The 22,033-nt window shown below is 36.3% G+C and overlaps 1 protein-coding gene across 3 annotated transcripts in view; it reads right to left on the bottom strand.

The window, feature by feature from the left end:
• Positions 1-17,333, bottom strand: part of LOC145934034 (putative G-protein coupled receptor B0563.6) — a 39,896-nt gene extending 22,563 nt beyond the window's left edge. Inside the window, exons 1-2 of one of the 3 annotated variants that reach the window (XM_083034226.1) lie at positions 17,105-17,333; positions 1,829-2,597 (exon numbers count right to left, since the gene is read on the bottom strand). In XM_083034226.1, coding sequence (XP_082890352.1) covers positions 1,829-2,045 — 217 coding nt within the window. In that variant the 5' untranslated portion in view covers positions 2,046-2,597; positions 17,105-17,333. The remainder of the gene's footprint in view (positions 1-1,828; positions 2,598-17,104) is intronic. The other 2 variants (XM_083034224.1, XM_083034225.1) reach the window with 2 other exon arrangements.
• Positions 17,334-22,033: the final 4,700 nt, after the last annotated feature.

Below are 22,033 nucleotides of genomic sequence, written 5' to 3'. Positions count from 1 at the left end.
TTCTGTTTTAATATTGTTTGCAAATTTTTATTTTGAGTTAATTATTAAACATTTACATTTTTAACAAAAAATATTATTTGTCTATTTAAATAAAAATTTTACACATCTTGTAATGCTTCTCTTTTTTTTAAATATAAGTTTATATGAACAATTTTATCTCAAATTTTCTAGGAATTTCTACTTACAATAAGGCTAAATTAAATCAGTATTGACTATCATAGCAACAGGTTCAATGTCAATAGCACTGCTCGTTTGCGAAGTGTCTATAAATATACGGAGGCGATGAAAAGGCTATTAATAAGGGTGAAATGCGGCTAATGGACGAAATCGTGGGCGGTATTCGCGGCCACAAACAATGGCGCGACGCCAAAAAAATAACTAGGGTCGTCGAGGGCGAAGCGTTTCGGAATCTCGGTCGGAAACAAGACGCCGATTATTTTGGCCTCGTATCAAAATAATCTTGCCTACCTGGCGTCTTCAGTACGCGCAACCGCGATGTTTACCAGTTATAATCATGCGGTGGGGTAATATCTAAGATATCGCGTCTCTCTCTGTTCGAAAACGAGCCCACTGCCAACTTCAATTTAAACCGCACGCGTTAATTACCAGCTCGGGAATCTCGCTGTTTATTTTCGGAGTAAGATGAGATTTGAGCCGGTTTAACTCGACTCGAGTCGAAAGCGCTTTTCGTGCTCGACGCACGCGTTTCCAAATGGAATATATACTCGATTGTGTTGTTGTCCCGCGAAACTGCGACAATGAATATTGATGACCGTGCCACGATGAAATAGTAGAATTAACGGGCGTAACGATTGGAAGATTAATTGAGAGTAATGCTCGTCCTTTTCCGGCCGAGGAAAAGCGGCATTAATTCCACGCGGAAAATTCGCACGGCATGTAACGTCAAATCTTCCATGCGCCGGAAAATATCTTCTGACAGCTGCTTCCGGCTATGAAATGCGGGCGAGCTCTTTGCCTGACCTCGTAGAGGATAGCGAGTGCATATTTTCTCCGAAAGCAAAGGAAGATTAAAACGAGGCCGGATCGAGGACGAGTTCGTTTAAAATTTTCTTAAATAAGTTTGGTGCTGTAAAGACGCGCAAGTGATCGTCCAATTTACATCAGGGCAGCGCGGAATTGCATGCATCTCCGATATGCAAATACTCGCCTTTTATGGTCGCGACAATCAATAGATCACTTGTAAGAACGAAAAGCTCTCTCGCGCTTTTTTACCGTAATTCATGATGTATATCGTATTTAATCATTTTTTTTTCTTGTTATATATTTCTTCAGATATTTAGTATTCCAATCGTAAAAATTGCGGATAATCAGCGTGCGTTAATGATGCTGTAGTCGAACGCACGCGCTATTGAGTGTCCGATAATGCACAGCTATGGAAAGTAATGCAATCGAGTTTCCTGTCCCGCTATTACGTAAACATGGAATAACTTTATTAGAAGCTATTACACCGCGCTCTGCTAATGGCATCGCTCTTCCTCCCCCGTCGTCTCTTATTTCAATGCACCTTGTTCGCCTCTTTCTCTTGTTTAAGAAGATGTTACCAACATAAAAAGCTACTTTCAAACCTACTCTTTGTTACTGTGAGATTGTTTCTATTTTATCATCGAGAAAAAATCGAATTATATTTTTATGACAGATAAAAACTGATTTTAAAATTAGAAACTAGATAAGGAAGAAACTTTCTCATTAAAAATTATTTTTTGATAAAAAAAGCATTCTTGATCTACAAATAAATAAAAATCTCACCGATACAGAAACGTGAGAGAACAAGGCTTTGACAAGGAAATAAATAATGATGGATGCTCACCTCGCATGTAGATGTAAGCGGTGCCACGCATGTTTCTTCTTGTGAGGACAATGAGATTCAAGATGTTTCCGATGATACCAAAGCAACAAATGGTCGGCAGCACGATGCCATAACTGATCCTTCTCAAAGTCGGCGTTCGAGGATCCTCCAGTATGTCCGAGTCCTCCGGCAGCAGGCAGATATCCAGAATCTTACTCATGTTGAACACGTCCACCATCTTGCCGCTCTCCCTAGTTCTCTTCAACACCTTTCACAACTGGCGATAAGGTTTCCCGTCCTACCGCGAACTCTTTCGCTCAACCACCATCCGCACATCTCGCGCATCTCGTCTACGAATAGCAATTAGCTTGAAAAAGCGATCGTGATTTCTCCAAGTTTTGCAGCGACGTGGCGAATCGATGGCATCTCAAGCGAATCGAACTTGGGAAAAATGTTAATACTGAAACTTAAGAACGCGATACGCGGGTGAGATTTAGAAACGTTTGCCTTCCACGTCGAGCGAAATCGTTCGACCGATTCGACGAATCACGATCGAGGAGCATCCGTCAAAATTACACCTGTCGTGCAACAGGTGTGACAAAAGTTTCATTTTGCCATGAGAGCACCTCGAAAGTTCGGAGAGTTCTGAACAAGTCTGTCGGCCCGAATAAGCGGCTTTACTACTCCCGATATCTGCGACTGCTTATTTCACCGAGGAATCCGAACGTCTTCTTCCTGACAATTTGTACGCCGCCATCCTCGAGCAGCAGCTGCATTATTCCACGCTATCCTGAAAACAAACGGTATGTATGCCACAGATCTAATATATATTTGCCATAACAATATTTATTTCTTCGTACTGCGTTTGAGAAATTTATAATCGAGATTGTGTGTGCTTAGAAGTAAAAAATTACTCGCGCAATTTATTTCTATCGTATAATATTCTAGATTGAATAAATTTTTAGTGTGTACTTAAACATAGAAAAAACGAATTATAACCAAAGGAAAACTTTATTATTCTTTCTTGCTTCTAAAATTCAAATGTTATGAGATTTAATGTTTTCTAAATTTTTTTCTTTTTACAATTCTTTTTTAAACTCGGTTTAACACGTAGAATTTAATTTTAAAATTATTCAATATAATAAATTTATTTTTTGAGGGAAAGCGAGAGGAAAAGAGAGAGATTTATATATCTTATCACGTAGTCTACGTAAATTTATGTTTCCGAATTGTTGGACGTATGAAAATGCGAGATGATTGGAAGTAAAATCGAACATCCTCTATCGCGAAAGGGACGCTAATGAAGCGGATTTGGGGCGTGATTCTTCGTTGGTTCTACCTCATAGAGGGACCAAGAAATCCGCGGACGAGCCGTCTCGTTGCAGGAAGGAAATCGTTGCTGGCAGCAGCAGATTTAGATTCAACCGACTCTCCGGGGCTTCCGGATCTCGAGAGTTTGCGGTTTAGGAAACGGCTGAAATTCAGATCCCGAACGAAAATGGATAGCGCTCTCGTCCATCCGGCAGCCCCCTCCGAATTGGCCTCCTCTGGCGACACTTCTCACGGGAAACACGTATATAGACTCTCTTTCCTTCCTCTCAGTAAGTCAGTTTATATTCAAGACGTTCGTTTCCCCCATGAATTCACTCTCTGCGCTGAAATATTTTCCTGCTGATGACGAAGGGGACGAAGCTCGCAAACGAATAATTATAATCTCGAAAACACTTTTCTTGTGCGGTTCTAATGCATCTCTCCCTATATATTTTATTTATTGATTCGCCGTCAATATGAAATACTAAAATGCATCTTCGGCCGCACATTTTCGTAAAGTTCGCGACGGACTAAAAGTTGGGGTTCACGTTTCACTTTGGTGACGTTCCCGGGAACTTTCTTGTAAAAAGTATTCCGCAAGTTTTTGGGAGACGCGCGCAAGTTGGACGTAGAGCAGATCGATTTTCTGTAGCGAGAAACAAAATATTCGTTTCAATTTCTTATCGTGCTGATTTTTGCCCGTGCAGTTCTTTATTGTATTAAGCTTCCCTTATCTCTTTTCGTCAAAATATTTCTAAGTGTGTAAAAATAGTTGTGGAACGATGCAAAATATGTTATTGCACCATTACTGTTAAATATAAAACTGAAATATTATGTAACGATGTCAGTTGTCGTCGGCAATCGGTAGAAATATTTTCTCTTCCAAGTACCGGGACGAAGACAGCTGTCTGCAATCTATTTCTCCTTGTAGTAAGACGTGTCGACTCATGGAACCCTCGAGGATCGTAAACGAAACTGTAAGGGAGGCCCTTTGACCGTCGCGTTGTAGATTAGTCTGGTGAAGATCAGAAAAGGCTCATCCGCGGCAATTGGGGTTAGTAGCGACTTAACAACCCTTTCGTGTTCCGCGACTAAGAATTAAATGCGCGGCAATGTTATAAAATACATCCTTAATAGTTATTACTTTATATAAATTTGGAGTGCGTAAAAAAACTCTGCTATTCATTATTATTTTCATAATAAAGTTGTATTAAATTATTGTATGCCTTTTATAATTAATTCTCTGAAATTTAATCATTTATCATTGATTTTTTATCTATAAGCCGCAAAAATTTATTTCTTGAAAATAATATAAACTTTGCTATTTATTATTATTTTTATAATAAAATTGTATTACATATTGTATGCCATCTAATGAATTCTCTGAAATTTTTTTCATTTATCGTTTTGACTTTTTATTTTCTATAAGTTGCGAAAATCATCTCGATATTGAAACAATCTCGTCTAATATTTCATTTAATTAATATTTTCTATTTTAAGAAAAGAGTTTTATGATTTCTTTTATATAATACATATATCTGTCGCGATTAGAATGAATTAATTCGTCAACATTTTTTAGAATTAGTGATTTCTGAGGTGAAAATAATATAAGATCTCCTGATGAGAATAATATAAGTCCGGGGGATTAAAATGTGAAAATAATCGGCTGTCTGTCGTGATAAACTCAAGAATAACTATTTAAACCTAGATCGTTCGCCGAGACGCGGAGATTACTCGAGCTTCCACGTGTACGAGGGATCACCGTGATTAATCCACGACCCCGACTTCGGGATAACTTTCCGCAAATCCTCGCGCGTTTTATGCTTTGCTTCGCAAATGTTTCTCGACGCGCGCGCAAGAGAAAGAGAGAATTCTTTTCCGAGATCATAAACTGAACGGCGAGAGCAAATAGAGCACGCGTGTGCTTCCTGCTGTTTCACGGATAGCTTATCGATCACTTAGCCGAGACACGTTAGCCTCGCCTACCCCGGCAAATCTTTTATAACATCTTTTCTCACGTCGATCGCGCGTTCGCGACCGAGACGACGATGACGACGAGTTCACGGTGTAATAGACCTCGGGTATAAGCTGTAAAATCGAGATCGGTAGACCATCAAATTGCATCGGGACCAGGCTGATGGAACACGATCGGGCAGAATGAGATCGCTCGCAAGTTCCCGAAACTCGCAGGAAAACGAGTGACGAAATTTTTAAGTAAATTACGAACGCGTTATATTTTGAGATTTTTTTTCCGATGAATAATTCCGACACATTATTCTTTTACAATTACGTTACATGAATATTATTGGAATATTATTAACATAATGTTAGATAAATATTCAAAACTTGACGGGCCGCTGCGAAGTTTACGTGATTAAAATTGATAGAATTTGTGTTCGCAGGAGATTCTTGAAATATTCAAATATCGTCTTAAAAACAGGTAGCTTTTCGTTCAAGGTACTTCAGTCAATTGTATTGTTTCAATACTTAATACAAGCTAAATTTTGTAAAAACATAACTCGGATTCTTACAACCCGATGTGTCCTTAGGGGAATGAAAATGTGCCCACTGAGAATCAAGAAGACCGGCGCTTCCATAAAATCGAGTTGTCCGATGGAAGTCAAGAAAAAGTCAATGAAGGCAAAAAAAGAAAGAAAGATAGACAGAATTTTTTTGCGTGCTGATGAGATTGCTCGACTATTCCCTAGCTTAACGAGCTTTTGAATTTCATCCTCATGATCGTTTTTACTCACTATTCACTCTTATCCCTAATCAAACTAAAATAACAAAAAATACGTTCGAAAAATAATTTGTCATTCCTCTTTCGAGCGAAACTTTCATTTACATCCTAACAAACTTGCGTAATTTGCAGGTACAGAAATGACTCGTATCATGTCGCTAATCTTTGCATAAAAAAATTCTGCAGAACGATATATAAAATGGTGTGTGGGTGGCATGCGTCTCATAACGACATGAAACGAGCTTATGATCATTACGTTAAAACGTTGCAATTCGATCCACGTCGTATACACACATGTCAGTTGTTATCCGCCGGCACGTGACCGTCACGTGCATTGCAAAAATATCCCGGCGATAAATCATGAGCTGTTCGGGGTAATAGCGGCACGCGAGGGTGAGTGTAAAAAGAAGATGGCATACACTTTACTCTGTAAAAGGATTTCTTTACGAGATCTTTTCGTGAAGGAACTTAGAGACGTCGTCTCTAGTTCTGCTAGATTTCGATTCTTTTACCCTTGACCCTTCAAACTTGGTCTAACTTTATTAATAATGTGCAACACTTTATGTACGCCAAGGAAAGAAAGTTAAGTATAACATAAAACTTTGATCGACATAACAAGTAAACACGTGTTAATATTATAATACGTGTTAATATTTCGATGTTTTTCTTTCTCCTTTTTTTTTTTCTTTATATTTTTTTCTGTCATCCATTCTCTCTTTTTTCTCAGTCTCGAGAAACACATTACCATAAAGACAGCGGTTACCTTTCACCCTTGTAGAGGTGTGAAAATATTAAGATGCGTGTACCAAATTAAAACTGCGATGATTGTTCAAATTCTAGACGCGTTTTTATTATATCATACGGATAGCCGTAATTGAAGAAGCTAGAGAAAAAGCACGGAGACACACAGAAATGTAGAAGGCAACAAATATGTGGCAGTTAATATTTCGGCATAATACATACGACAGGGGAAACATAAAGGAGAACAGCCGCGTCGTGGAATTGACATGTGGCGCAAAAGTCCCGCAGGAAACTTTGCAATTTCCTCGACCACGTGCGCGACTGTGTCTCGCGACCGGGTGACAAACTCCCGCAAGTTTTGCACCGAGGGGAGGAGGCCTCTGGAGCTCCACTTGCCCGTTCTCGCTCCTCAATCCACGCGGCAGCTGTGACTTAAAATACGCAGCAGCGAAACTCGGGGCATGCCTGACATTATGCATTCGCCTTCCGCGGGGACGTCGCCCAGGACACCTTCGTCTTTCCTGAATCGTCTGAATCCTGGCCGAGGTACATTGAGCAACTGAAGGAATCGAGCGGATTTTACAACGCGTCCTCGCACTATTCAATGGATTAGCATAGGTATGTACAGAATTCATGTCACTCCCAATCCGCTGCCCCGCGGCAAAACTTTGCTCCGCATTTTTTTTTCTCCTCATGTACCTCTTTTTTCTTATTCTCTTCTAAGAAGAGGATTTTTCTTAATTTCAGATCCGTAGAGGTTCAAAATAATTTCGATAAATACCTCAGCGTTGAATTCAATTCTCTTTTCTTGTTTCTGCTCCGATTTATTTTATACACTTGGCAATAAATGCATCTTAAATGTCAACGACAACTTAATCATTTTTATTTTTATATTTAAATAATTATTTTATTAAACATACACTCCCGATAAAAAAATAATACACGTGTGCTTATACATAGTGTGCCCAATACATTCAAATTACAGTCGTCAAATTTCTGATGATAATATATTTCTTACAGTCTAATCAATAATTACTTACTTAAAAGATATGATGAAATGTTCTAAAGATCGAAGTTTATTGTGCAGAGCTTGTTGAATCTCACTGATAACGAAACCGCGAGTTTCTTGACATTTCTCCCTCATGCTGATTTTTTTTTTGATTTTTTAGTGAAGAAACTAGCGAACGTGTCGCGGGTAATTGATAACTAAGAGCCAGTCTCTCCTATGCGGTATGAATAAACCGCGATGTCGCGTATTACAAAGATAGAAATTTATCTTCCGAGTTGAGGAACAGACACCCGAGAGTCTCGAGGAAAGAAGATTTATCGCGAAAAGTACGCGGGGCGAGCAACACGGGATCTAATTTATTCTCATGCATACTGTGCATTATTTATCATGTAACTTGTTTGCAAAACTCGCACGTAGCAGCCGACGGAAATATATACATGGAATTAATTACGCGTTATTGGCGCGTGCACTTCAATTACGTCGGCTACGCCCACGTGCGATTTGCATATTACGCAAATAATTTGCGTAATTTCTTTAACGAATTTATTCCGCGCGCGAAATGCCTCCGTTAATTTTCATTATTTATTGCTCCCCTTCGAGGTTCTCGAATTTAATGCAGCAACGTATGACATATTGAAGCAACGTCTGTTATTGTTTTCGAGAATTCTTTATATTGACTAGTTTCCCTGGGAGATGAATTATTTAAATTATTGTTCCCTTTAAACCTGCGCGCTCTCTCTCTCTCTCTCTCTCTCTCTCTCTCTCTCTCTCTTTTCCTCTCTAGAGAGATAATTAAACTTTATCACCGGTAGCAAAATTAGGTCGGCGCGGCCAGGATATGGGTGAAAAATATTTTTGGGGTGCTTATCGAGCTATCGATAGCGTAATTAAAATCGATGTCAGCGTATAAAGCCCTGTCGCGCTCGTTTAATCGACAAATGGAAACAGGTTTACGCATCTGTCCCTCGTAATCGCATCGTAATCATCATCGTTGAAAATCGCTTTGCGCGTACAAAAGCGAAGTAATCATCAAGAAGCTTAGCCAGGTTAAATCGGTGGTAACGATCTTTTGTTTCTTTTCTCTCCCCCATTTTTCATCCCCCTCTTCTCATTTCTCCACGCTTTTATGACAAGATTTTCCGCCACTTGTCGGTAACGATTGGCGACAGGAAAGGCGGTTATACCGTCATGGATCGTTACATCCGTCACAAGGATTTGAGGGAAGAGCCTGGAAGCTCCTGGATATATCGCGGACACGCGTTCCCATGATGGTGCTCCCTTACCTGGGAAAACGCGGCTTGATCGAACGTGCAATAGTCTCTTTCTCTTTCTTTATCTCTTTCTTTTTCTTGAGAGAGAGAGAACGGTGGCTGCTGAATTTGACACGTGATAAACTTTACACCGCGATGCCGGTCGCTGGATAGCGAAGAAAAGATTATGTTCGCGATAGTAACCGAGATAACGAGATCCACTTTTATATCAGACGTATATCATAAAATCTCTTTTCTTTACGACAGGGCGATGACATTCACATTCGGTCTTACGTTGATCATCAATAATCCTTTCTTCGTCTTTTCCTCCCTCGCTCTCTCGATCTTCGCAAAATTTTCGACGTTTCGTCAAAGAGGATCATTTATGATCTTCTAAGCTTGTGAGTAATATTATATGCATTAGAGATAGCTCGCGTTTTTTTATCTGATATCGCTCTAATAGCATCTAAAATTTTAACACTTAATTTTTTTAACTAGTTTATATAATCAGAGTATTGTCTTCGATATAATATACTAATAACAAGTGAAACTTTTAATAACATAATGTTTATTTAAAATTAACTCTTGCTGATTATTGCGTCAAAATTATTAAACATTTTTATATTTATCTATTAATTGCATAATTATTAATGTTGAAACGATATCACTGATTTTTAATTCTCCTAAAAGAATTCATGATATTTGAGATTCCCTGTAAATGCCTTCTTGCAACCACTACATCGTAATTGGCGAAGACACCGTCGAATTCTCCGAGATGCATCTGCGAGAAATGTACAACTGCGCGTTGCACGCGATAAATTGAGATCACTCGAGCAGTCGCTGACCGGAAAGTCGTTAGAGCTAATTAACGAGCGCTTGTTCTCCGCTTGTATCGATAATGCTAGATAGACTCGGGATGATTACGCATCGCGCCAGACAGAGAGAGAGAGCGACGCGGAAATCATTAAGACGCCGTGACAATTGCTGCATCTGGGGCAGAGATGCGAGAGCGCAGATTAAAGCGGGAGATCAAGCTCTCCTCCGAAATTGTCCGCGTAAACGCATCTCAGTTCTCGCTAAAGCTTTAATCGAAATTTTTTATATTGGCACTATAATACGAGATTTCTTTCGATTAACGAAAAGAAGCTACGTAAAGACAATGTATATGCCACTATCATTGTAAATACTGATATTTAGATTAGTAGAGAGGTAGATAAATTTCTTAAAACTAAAATTTGATTAAAAAATATGTTGATTAAAAGACAATTGCTGAAAACAATTATTTAAAAAATTCCATATATTAAAACAATAAACTGTAAAGGATAATTTAATGAAGAATATATTTATATAAGAGTTTTTGTCACATTGCTCACATATCTAAAAGGATAATTTCTGCTGGCGGATATAATTTTTCTATAATTGAGATTAACGTTAAATTTATATATAAGAAAAAAATATGGTTTTTCTGTTCCTTCGTCCGGCATCACCATTAAACTGTTAACAAAGTCTGAAAGCGTTCGCGTAATTCGATCAAAAACTCGCAAAAAAGGAAGGATGGTATAATAAAGAAATTTGAGAAATTCGTGTTTCTTAGTAATTATCGCTTATAAAAAGTTCGCGATGACCTCCGTACCGGTTCGAGAATTATTCGCCACGAAAATGGGAACGTTATATTCGCGGGAAATAAAAGCGGAGTATATCTCGGGGATGAAAAGCCTCGCCGGGACGAAACTCGCAAACGGTTTCGCGAACGCGATTACAACTTCCTCGTCGCGCGGAAGTACTAATTGCTCTGCGGGGTGAGAGGAAGCGAAGTTGACCCTTTGTTTTGCATGCTAAGAGCATTTTGAACAAACAAATCGTTGCTAAACGTCTCGTTTTCGCGAGGACATCTCTAATCCAAATGAATAAGTTCCTTATTGGAATAAAGATCGGCCGATTCGGAGCTGTAATCAGCTGTTCGCAGGCAGCAAAATTTTAAATGCCAGAAAAAAAACGCGACATTCGCGCGAATTAAAAATGATGGAAATTCCATTTCGGATTTTATCGGGGTTAAATTATGCCGAGGACAGGGAAACAAATCTTTAATTTCCAACAACTTTACGTGCATATTCAGGAAACATCGGAATCAAGACGCTCTCGTTCTCTCTCTCTCTCTCTCTCTCGACCGAAGGCGTTATTTTAGTAATACAACTTCATTTTTCCTCGCCTTGTCTCGAAACGAAGTTTTGTGAACTTAAAGAAGTAAGGAGAATCCGAGAGAGGAAATTTTTTTCAAAAAGAGATGTCTATTCAACAGACGTATTTATATTTCAAGGATTTTTTTTCCTCTTATTTCTCTCTCGCTGTTTGTTTTAGCCTTAGAGTTTCATTTACCCGAAGCGAGTATTCTCGACTTTTAAATAGATATATCGTTCTCGAAACGGTGCGTTATTATATGTATATTACGCTTGTTTAATATCATTTATCACTCTATCGCATCAATTTCGCGGCTATTTAAAAAATCAATCAACATGATTTGCGATTGCGCGACTCGGTATCTTGTGTTCCGATCAATTTAACATTTATATATTAGCGGATCGATGTGTCAACTGGCTTGAGAACGGTAAAGCCGCCACGAGCGAACCAACGCACGTGCGTTTTATCAGATGAGAAATGAAAAAAGCGAGAGAGAGAAGGATGACAAGATAGATTATAGGAAAAGCCACGCGCAAACTGGTGTGGGTAATGGCCGTGTTAATTAAACAAATTAATAGTTCGGTGGTTTTGTTTACAATTAAAACCCGACCAATAGTATTGTATTACCAGGTCAAGTAGTAGCGTCAGTTGAAAATTGTCAAGCGGTTGGCGAGCATATCGCAGCAATGAAATTTATTGCCCATCTAGCATTCAGATTGCAACAGCTGATGTCTTGTGAACGTTAAAACGGATAAATGGATCCTAAAAACTGTCAGCGATATTACGCCGTTGCAATGGATCGGCTCGGTAATATATTTTAAATGTGGAGAAAAAAAACGCCCGGGTGGGAAAACGCTTTTAACGCTTTTAATTTATTTTTCACAGATTTCTCGTGTTAAACCCGATTATATCTCCCTTCTTTCATGTTTTTAGCCGTAAAATAAAATTTATGAACGATGGAATTTTAGAATTGATAAACAGATTCGACGAGCGAGGCACGAGTTTTCCACCGTCGTATCGAAATTTTTCTGTCTCGTGCCGTAATATTCTATAACGCACTATAAGAATAATAATAAGGGAAACCAGCCCTACTTTGTGCGGGGATTTTATTTGGTTTTATTTCAAGTGACTGCGGAGATTCGCGCTCGTGACGATCACATTTCTCGCAATATTTGCTCCATATTCCTCGAAAGGTTCGATCACGATTATCAAACGCGTGACTCGAAAAAAAATAATCGAAATCGAAAAGTGTCGGACTAAAAATTTATAAAAAATATATAATAAGAAATAAATGGATTTTTTACATCTTCCTTTCTTTCCCCGATAAGTATTAATTGTGATAAAATTATAAGAGAATAGTTCTTTCAATGTATGATAAGAAAAATAATTTAAGGCGTAAAAGACTAAACTTGAATATTGTATTTACGAGCGATCTGGAGTTTGCAATAACATTTTGAAATAACAATTGATAAAAGCTTGTATCTCGTCGCTAAAGAGGATTTCGCTACTCAACCACCACAATCAGGCATTCCGAGTCACTTTCTTTCTCTCTTCCTCTCTCTCTTTCGAAGAATATTCTGAAATTTAAATCTGAATTTTTCCTCGTTAAGAAGACATTCGAAATTAATCAATCGACATTGAGCCGAGTTGATGCAAACGCAAGTTGTATTTTTGCACGACGAAATCTTGGCGCGGATTTTATTCCCGGCGAGATATCACACGTCGTCGTTTCCTTATTTTCTCAGTCCTATCTTTTCGTAAATTGAGGATATCAATCGGAAGCTGACCGGCATTCCAACCACCCGATTTTCGTTCTCGCAAATTTACCGCAAAATGCCATTCCTCGGTTTAAGACATTCATTGAATATGCGTGCCGAACGTGAAAAGGAATTTTATTGGATTTCTTAAAGTGTCACCTTCGCCTACCATCAAAATCAGGTGTTGTTTTTTTACTTAGCATAATATTTGCCTCTAGACGGATGAAAATTATTACGTGACAAACGTAGTAAATCACTCGCGAATAATTTCATCAGAAATGTAATACCAAATTCTATAATACCGAATATATGTAGATCAATTTGATATTTGAATTATTTCTCCTATAATTAATTAATTATTTTTTTAATTGTCTCTCTTGTAATTATCATATAATATTATTCTGAAGATTCCGCGAGGAATACTTGCAACATTGAGATTTCAACCGGAAGATTTGGGAATTTTCATTTCTACCTCGATTCAAAGATACAAAAACCTGGAAGGACCAAAATTCTGCCTGGCGCAGAGGAATTTTAGCAAATTTAGTTTTTAATTAGGTACGCAAGGCCGGAACACGCTCCGGGAATTTCTTATTAGATCTGCTTAGAGAACTCCGGGCAATTATCCTCAATGGCGGCTAAAACGTGATTACGCGAGCTTTCATGACGGAATATTTTTCACGCTGATAAAAGACGTCTGGAAAATCTTGGTTTGGTGAAAGAAGACTATTTCGCGCACCAGTTGCGCAATTTTAACAACAGTTATTGCTGTCGGCTATGAGATGTATGTATCTCTACCTATTGCAGAGTTAAATTAAAAACAAAAAAAGTGTAACGCGTTTAAATTAAAAAAGAAAGAAAATAGATACATTTTAACTTGTAGAAGTTAGTTGTTGTAAACGACTTAATATAGCAATTGAAAGAGAAATTTCATTAAACTTTATATTTCTATTGTTTGAACGAAATTTAAAATTTTTGAATTCTTTTCCTTGATTATCTGTTAATTTTATTTTTATAATAAATTTTAAATTTTTCGCGTGGATTTTTAGAAATATTAATTTTTTGATTAAAATTAAAATATTTAAAATTAAATTTCCTTTTGCTCTATATCACATTTAATATTTAGCTATTATTTTTAGCTATAATATTTAGCTATATATCTATTAAAATAATAGAAAATAAATAAAATAAGATAATTATTTTACACGATTTAATTTATGTAGCTTATATATATAGTAAATAAATATTGAAGAAAGTATACTGTAACTAGCAAACTTTTCTTGGTCGACAAATCGATACTTTTTGTTGCACTCAATTCTTTCACATCGATATTATTAATCCATCAATGTCATGTTGGAGATATAATACAACCCTCCGCCAAGCGTCTAATCAATCCTAATTGCTTCCCCTGTTTTTTCCTAGCATATGACATTAGTACTTGGATCTCCTTGACATATCGTTGATAGCATTAAGAATTTCTATCATTTTTTCTCTCTTCCTTTTCTTTCTTCTTCTCTATAAATAATTATTAGTACTGTATATCAAAGAAATCAAGATAGCACCCGGTGATGCATCCGTGTACGTGTGCTGTCAGTGGGACACGCTTTTTTTTCATTCACATCACGTCGCGCCCGCCAACATTTTTAATTTAAGTTTGACGCGAGGGAGTCGAGAGGAGGAAGAAAAAAAAAATTTCCGCCCACTGCGAATCGTGGCCGGATTTCGAATAGCCGTAAACACGAAACGGAGGTAGGAAACCTCGAACAAGGGAGGAGGATCGAGTCGCTCGCTTAAGATTATCTGAGGTGCAAGTTACAGCTTGACGCCGCGATTAAATCGCCCCGGCGCCGCTATAGCAATAATTACGTTCTCGGTGGGGCACGTTCTTGCGATAAAAAAAGGTACGTTAACAAGCCCCGGCCCCAACTTTATTAGCTTATCGCTGGTCCGCGCTATTATGCCCCCTATTGTATACATTATACATGTGCGTGTATGCACGAACGTGCACGAGAGAGATCGGAAAAACGCGGAACGTCGTAATGATAACTGCGAGCGGAGCAATATGGTAATTAAAAAATAAATGTAACATAAGATAAGATATAAGATTTTTTTACTGCTTATTCTCGATCCGAATTATGTATATTTAGATAATCGAAAAGTCGACGAAGCGTCTCGCATCACTATTTTGTTCGCGCGGATTAGCTGATCTTTTTCAATTAATTCCTCATTAATTATTGCAAAACAATAGAGAACTTTTCCATTCGATTTAATCTATCAAACGCGGTCTTTTATTTGCGAGGGATTTATCTCGTTCAATATGACAATCGCGTTCGATATTTTTTACGATTTAAATACGCGTGCATGCTTATATTTGTCGCTATATCATTATTTCGCGAGTAAACGAACACTTTCAGTCTCATTTTGATACGAGCGAGTTCATATGGGATTTAAATTATTGTCATCCGAGAACCAGTCCTCGGTGCAGTAAATGATAAAGACAAACTGGCCTTTAAACTTGGTGAAATAGAGGCACTTGAGCACGCGCTGACAAGGATCTCCGCTCAGCGAGAGTCAAGAAAATCCCTCGAAATCGCACCATACTATTTGGCCCTTTCATTCTTTATATATTCCAGACAGCAATCTCCATTCATCACGTGAATTCTTTTATTTTTGTTTGACTGCTCGTAAAGAGCGTCGATTTGTAGCCGTGTGTTTCCGCAGAAATGCGTGCATTCGAATCGATACAGAATAAATGATGCAAAGGAAATGAATTGAATTTTTAAACAAAGTGATATAAATTAGATTTTTAAATGGATCATTATATCTTTTGCGTGCAAAAAGAAATTGTGCTAATATTTTACTGTATCCTTTCGTAAAATAAATATAAGTAAGTATAATTAAAGAGTGCAACTCTTTATTCTTCCTTTTTGTAAGACATCCTACACATAAATTCTACATTATAATTAATATCCTAATGATCCTAATGATCGATGACACACATTTATGTCAACCGCGAAAGAAATTTTATTACACATCGTACCTTAAGATAGTATTTTTTTCAAAGCTCAAAGCTAACTAAAGTACTCGTTTTCAGGCTACAGTAATGATTAAACGAACTCGTCGATGAGAAAAGTGTCTGCTTTACGATGTCCTCTCGTTGCAACTTTACTTTTCACGTGCACACGCGGTACGTTTGCACCTGGCGTCAGTCTAGAAAGAGGCACCGGCTTTTCGTTGCATTCATAATTTAAACGTTCGCCGGCTCTCGTATATTCTCTCTCTAACGCACCATATACATAACGCGATATAAAGTGATTTTCACGCCGAAGGTCGAGTGCGCTTTCAGCCGAATCTAATTTTACGCAGCATTATTGGTGCACGTGGATTTCTCTCTCTCTCTCCCTCTCTTTTTCTCTCTCTTTCAACCACGCTATGCATATTTTTACGCTTAAATCTTCTTAAGTATAGATAAATAATGCAAAATATTAATTGGCGTGAATATTTTGTCGCGATCCATCTGTGTGACCCGCCTCTATGTTGAAAGTTGCGTTACATTTTAATTTATATCACACATTTATTCGCTACGTAATGTACTCGCGTGATGAAGGTAATCTTTTAAATATTTTATATCGGCTGAAATATTAATTTCACAAGCCGCGGCCGTTTATAATGTGCGCGAGAGCTAATTAAATTTCATACTAGACTTGGATATTTTTAACAGGATTTGTTCGATTTTTTTTAAATTCAACACAAGAAAGTTTTGCTATTTAAATCAATTGATCTAAAATAGAAGCGAGATAAGCGGTAAAATATCGTTGATCGTTGAACAAAAGCATTTCAGCAAGAATGTTTTTATTTAGCGCGCAGAGAATAAATAATTATTTTATGTATTTGAAACAAAACGCAAGAGAGAGTGACTCGTCAATTATATCAATAATTGACGCTTGTTACATCGTAATTTTTCAGCGCGTTTTATTAATTCTAACTTCACCTGTGTTGTGGTTAAAGAATATAAAACGAGAAACATATAGATCGTTAACAGCACGAAGCAATAAACAAGAAAATGACATTAACGTCTTCTTCAATCAGTTCGCTAAATGATATAATTGATTGCTCATCATCTTCACTCCTCAGTTAAAATGAAATGCTTAGCATGCATTCTCTGCTGCAAATTGCACCCCCGCATGCGGCGTGCAAATCATTTCGCGCGCACGATGAAAAACATACAGTTTATTGTTACTACAAGCCATACGGACCGTCTCGATCGATTTGACGATCAAAACGTTCCGCGGATAGAAACAATGCTATAATTACCTCGCGATGCGTACCGGTTGCATCTTTCGCGACTGAATCGTGCGAGTGTTACTTCCGGAAAAAAAAACAATTTTCTCGCGTAGTATTTTTTTTGTTCTCCTCCCAGATCTGTTTCTCCCTTTTTCCCTCGGCCGCAAGAGTGACGAAAGTTTGTGTTGTTGGTTTTTTTTGCAACCACCGTCTAACGAACGAGAGCTCCTTCGAGCGCGTCGCGGCGCTAACTGGAGAATTTTCGCGAGTACACGAGAAGTCGGCCGGTCCAGCCACGCGACGCATGCGTCGCACACTCCGGCACTTTGTAGATTCGCAAGAAAAACGATGGGGAGAAAAGAAGAAGAAGGGAGAAAGGAAGTTCTGATAATATTAGGAAAACGTTCTGCGATATCATCGGATATATAGGTAGGTATATGAGAGAGATCGTAGGGTCGCGCGAACTCGCGCCAGATTGAACGATCAGATATCGGCCCCGTTCGCTGATACGCACGAAAATGCGAGGGTGGTCGAAATTGTCGCGAGTTTATCTCAGTGGCAGCAGCGGAATTAATGAGATGACATTGCGAAATGTGGGTAACGAGATGACGCTAATCACGGGCGCGAGATCCGAGTTCTATCTAGAAATATCAATCCTTAATCTGATATCTAACGCGCATCATTCGCCCTTGCATTCGTTCCAGCTTTTGTCTGATATTTATCGCAGTTATACGCATAATATATATATATTTTTATAAATTTTCGGCGAGAAACTTCACGCTTGCAGATTTTAACACTCGAATTGATGCTCCCGTATCTACTTTGATTGCGACATGCAAGAATAATTTCTACAACTTTAGAAACGAAATAATGTTTGTGCGTCTCAGCTACTTGACGACTAAATGCCTTTATTTAGACTGCGGAAGATTGAGATTTATGACTCGTAACCATCTTCGCAGTCTACGAAGAGAGAAGGGCGTTGTCCTGTATTGATATGATAAGTTGCGTACGGCGGCTATCACGACTGAATCCTTCCGATGATCGACCGTCAAACTTTCCGCATTCTGACTCGCGCCTTGCAAAAGGGTCAGTTGCTCTCCCTCCCATATCCTCCCTTTTCAGATAGCCTTGATTAACTAATCCCAGGTAGTTTCTAACTTGAACAAGTATTAGCTAACTAATTCCAGCCATTTCCCATCCCTTTCTCAAGTCGTCGCACTATAGCTATGACGTAGATGGAGAAAGTTAGAAATATTAAGATGATAGAGAAAAAACACACGAAAGCAGAGTAGCGTGTTTATATTTCTATCATTCGCTCCTTTTGTAAGCTCTTAAGTCGCGATATTTATATGATTCACATTGTCTCTCTTAGCCCTTAAAATTCGAACATTAAATTCTCCCTGATTTTTTCATGATGAATTCATGAAAATATTTTATATTATTTGAAAAAAATGCGCAGAGAAACAAATATTAATTCAAAATAACTTTGAAATTATTAATTACAATTCCTAAGTACAATTTATTGATCTCTTGTATTTCGTTAATTTTATTTCAGTCGCAACATAAAAAAACTGAGATATCAAGCTCAAGCATCTAATCTTCATTAAAATAGGAAAGATCCTGTAATTGATCCTAAGTGCTAAATGTTGTAACTTTCAAGTGTCATAAATAAATTATATTTATCACGTGTTGGAACAGAACGTAAAACAAGTCCGAATTCGTGCTCAACAACATCGGTGTGTTTCGTACGAAAAGATCCTCAGGAGTGGCATAGGACTACTTTGATCATAACGGGGTGAATTGCCCAAGGGGAGTAGAACTCTTAAGAACCTGTATATGCCTCGGCATGGGGTTCATGAGTTCACGAAAACAGATTTCTACGTTTTCTCCACACGTGGCAAGCTGCCTCAGTAAAATTATCGATTTATTTTTATCGTAATAATTACATATAGACACTGGCGGATCCTGGGGAAGGGGGGAAGGTTAAACCCTCCCCTCCCTTGCAAATTAAAAGAAACAGTTTTGCTGAATTTGTTTAAAAAATATAAATAAAGAAAAACAAACATTAAAGAGCTATCGACGTCAGGATCCGCTAGTGTATATATATAAGTATAAGATACACTGTAAATTATACCCATTACGCATTCAAGGAGTTAAGTATAGATTAAGTCAGACATAGGACGAAATGATTAGATAATTTCATTGCACGAAAATAATTAGGTGAAATTCTTTGTATCTATATAATATATATTATATAGATATAATATATATTTTATAGATATAATATATATTATATATATATTATATAGATATAAAAAATTTCGCCTAATTATTTTCGTGCAACGAATTTATCTCATCATTTCGTCCTATGTCTGACTTAATCTAAACTTAACTCCTTGAATGCGTAATGAGTATAATTTACAGTGTATCTTATACATACATATTGTATATATTATATATATATAAAGAATTTCGCCTAATTATTTTCGTGCAACGAAATTATCTCATCATTTCGTCCTATGTCTGACATAATCTACACTTAACTCCTTGAATGCGTAATGAGTATAATTTACAGTGTATCTCATACTTATATATATATATATATATATATATATATAATATAGATATAAAGAATTTTGCCTAATTATTTTTGTGCAACGTAATTATCTCATCGTTTCGCCCTATGTCTGACTTAATCTAAACTTAACTCCTTGAATGCGTAATGAGTATAATTTACAGTGTATCTTATACATACATATTGTATATACAATTATATAGATATAAAGAATTTCGCCTATTATTTTCATGCAACAAAATTATCTTATCATTTCGTCCTATGTCTGACTTAATCTAAACTTAACTCCTTGAATGCGTAATGAGTATAATTTACAGTGTATATCTTATACTTTTATATATATATATTTTATATATATATATTTTATATATATTATATATATAAAAGTATAAGATACACTATAAATTATACCCATTACGCATTCAAGGAGTTAAGTATAGATTAAGTCAGACATAGGACGAAATGATTAGATAATTTCATTGCACGAAAATAATTAGGTGAAATTCTTTGTATCTATATAATATATATTATATAGATATAATATATATTTTATAGATATAATATATATTATATATATATTATATAGATATAAAAAATTTCGCCTAATTATTTTCGTGCAACGAATTTATCTCATCATTTCGTCCTATGTCTGACATAATCTACACTTAACTCCTTGAATGCGTAATGAGTATAATTTACAGTGTATCTTATACTTATATATATATATATATATATATATATATATATATAATATAGATATAAAGAATTTTGCCTAATTATTTTTGTGCATGAAATTATCTCATCATTTCATCCTATGTCTGACTTAATCTAAACTTAATTCCTTGAATGCGTAATGAGTATAATTTACAGTGTATCTTATACATACATATTGTATATATTATATAGATATAAAGAATTTCGCCTATTATTTTCATGCAACGTAATTATCTCATCATTTCGCCCTATGTCTGACTTAATCTAAACTTAACTCCTTGAATGCGTAATGAGTATAATTTACAATGTATCTTATACATACATATTGTATATACAATTATATAGATATAAAGAATTTCGCCTAATTATTGTCGTGCAACAAAATTATCTTATCATTTCGTCCTATGTCTGACTTAATCTAAACTTAACTCCTTGAATGCGTAATGAGTATAATTTACAGTGTATATCTTATACTTTTATATATATATATATTTTATATATATTATATATATAAAAGTATAAGATACACTGTAAATTATACTCATTACGCATTCAAGGAGTTAAGTTTAGATTAAGTCAGACATAAGACGAAATAATGAGATAATTTTGTTGCACGACAATAATTAGGTGAAATTCTTTATATCTATATAATTATACATACAATATGTATGTATAAAATACATTGTAAATTATACTCATTACGCATTCAAGGAGTTAAGTTTAGATTAAGTCAGACATAGGACGAAATAATGAGATAATTTCGTTGCATGAAAATAATTAGGCGAAATTCTTTATATCTATATAATATATACAATATGTATGTATAAGGTACACTGTAAATTATACTCATTACGCATTCAAGGAATTAAGTATAGATTAAGTCAGACATAGGACGAAATAATGAGATAATTTCGTTGCATGAAAATAATTAGGCGAGAAATTCTTTATATCTATATAATATATATATATATATATATATATATATATATATATATACACTGGCGGATCCGGGGGGGGGGGGGTTAAACGCCCCCCTTCTTGCAAATTAAAAGAAACAGTTTTGCTGAACTTGTTTAAAAAATATAAATTTAAAAAAAACAAACATTAAAGAGCTATCGACGTCGATGATCCTGGAATAAAAGCTAATCATAAAACTAAAAATATTAAATAAAATAATTTTGCAAACCCCCCCCTCTCCCCATTATCGAGGTCAGAATCCGCTAGTGCATATAGATATTATTAAAAACATCAAACCGATATATTTGATTAAAAACTATTATAAAATGCTTATTTTATTTGGAAATTATACATTTGCGAGTATACGATAAACTCAATGATATTGCTATTTTTAAAACAGTCTCGTACAGTTGCACACATGTACAATGTCCTTCCGTAAAGTTTATTTGATAAAAATAAATAGAAAATTGTTTTAACAACTATTTTTTACGAAAAACTCGTATTTTCGCATAAAAAAATGAGATGCTAGCTAAATTTCAACGGTACTGCTATCTCTAAAACAGTTCTCGTATAGTTGCACACATGTATGTACAATGCCCTTCCATAAAGTTTATTTGATAAAAATAAATAGAAAATTTTTTTAACAATTATTCTTTACAAAAACTTGTATTTTCGATTAAAAAGATGAGATGAGCCTAAATTTCAAGAGTTCT

The sequence above is a fragment of the Prenolepis imparis genome, unplaced genomic scaffold (genome assembly GCF_030444845.1).
Source record: "Prenolepis imparis isolate NDT839.2.m4 unplaced genomic scaffold, iyPreImpa1.0 SCAF_3, whole genome shotgun sequence".
In the NCBI taxonomy this organism is placed as follows: domain Eukaryota; kingdom Metazoa; phylum Arthropoda; class Insecta; order Hymenoptera; family Formicidae; genus Prenolepis; species Prenolepis imparis.
Note: the sequence above shows the minus strand (reverse complement) of the source record. Positions and strands in the feature narration are given on the sequence as shown.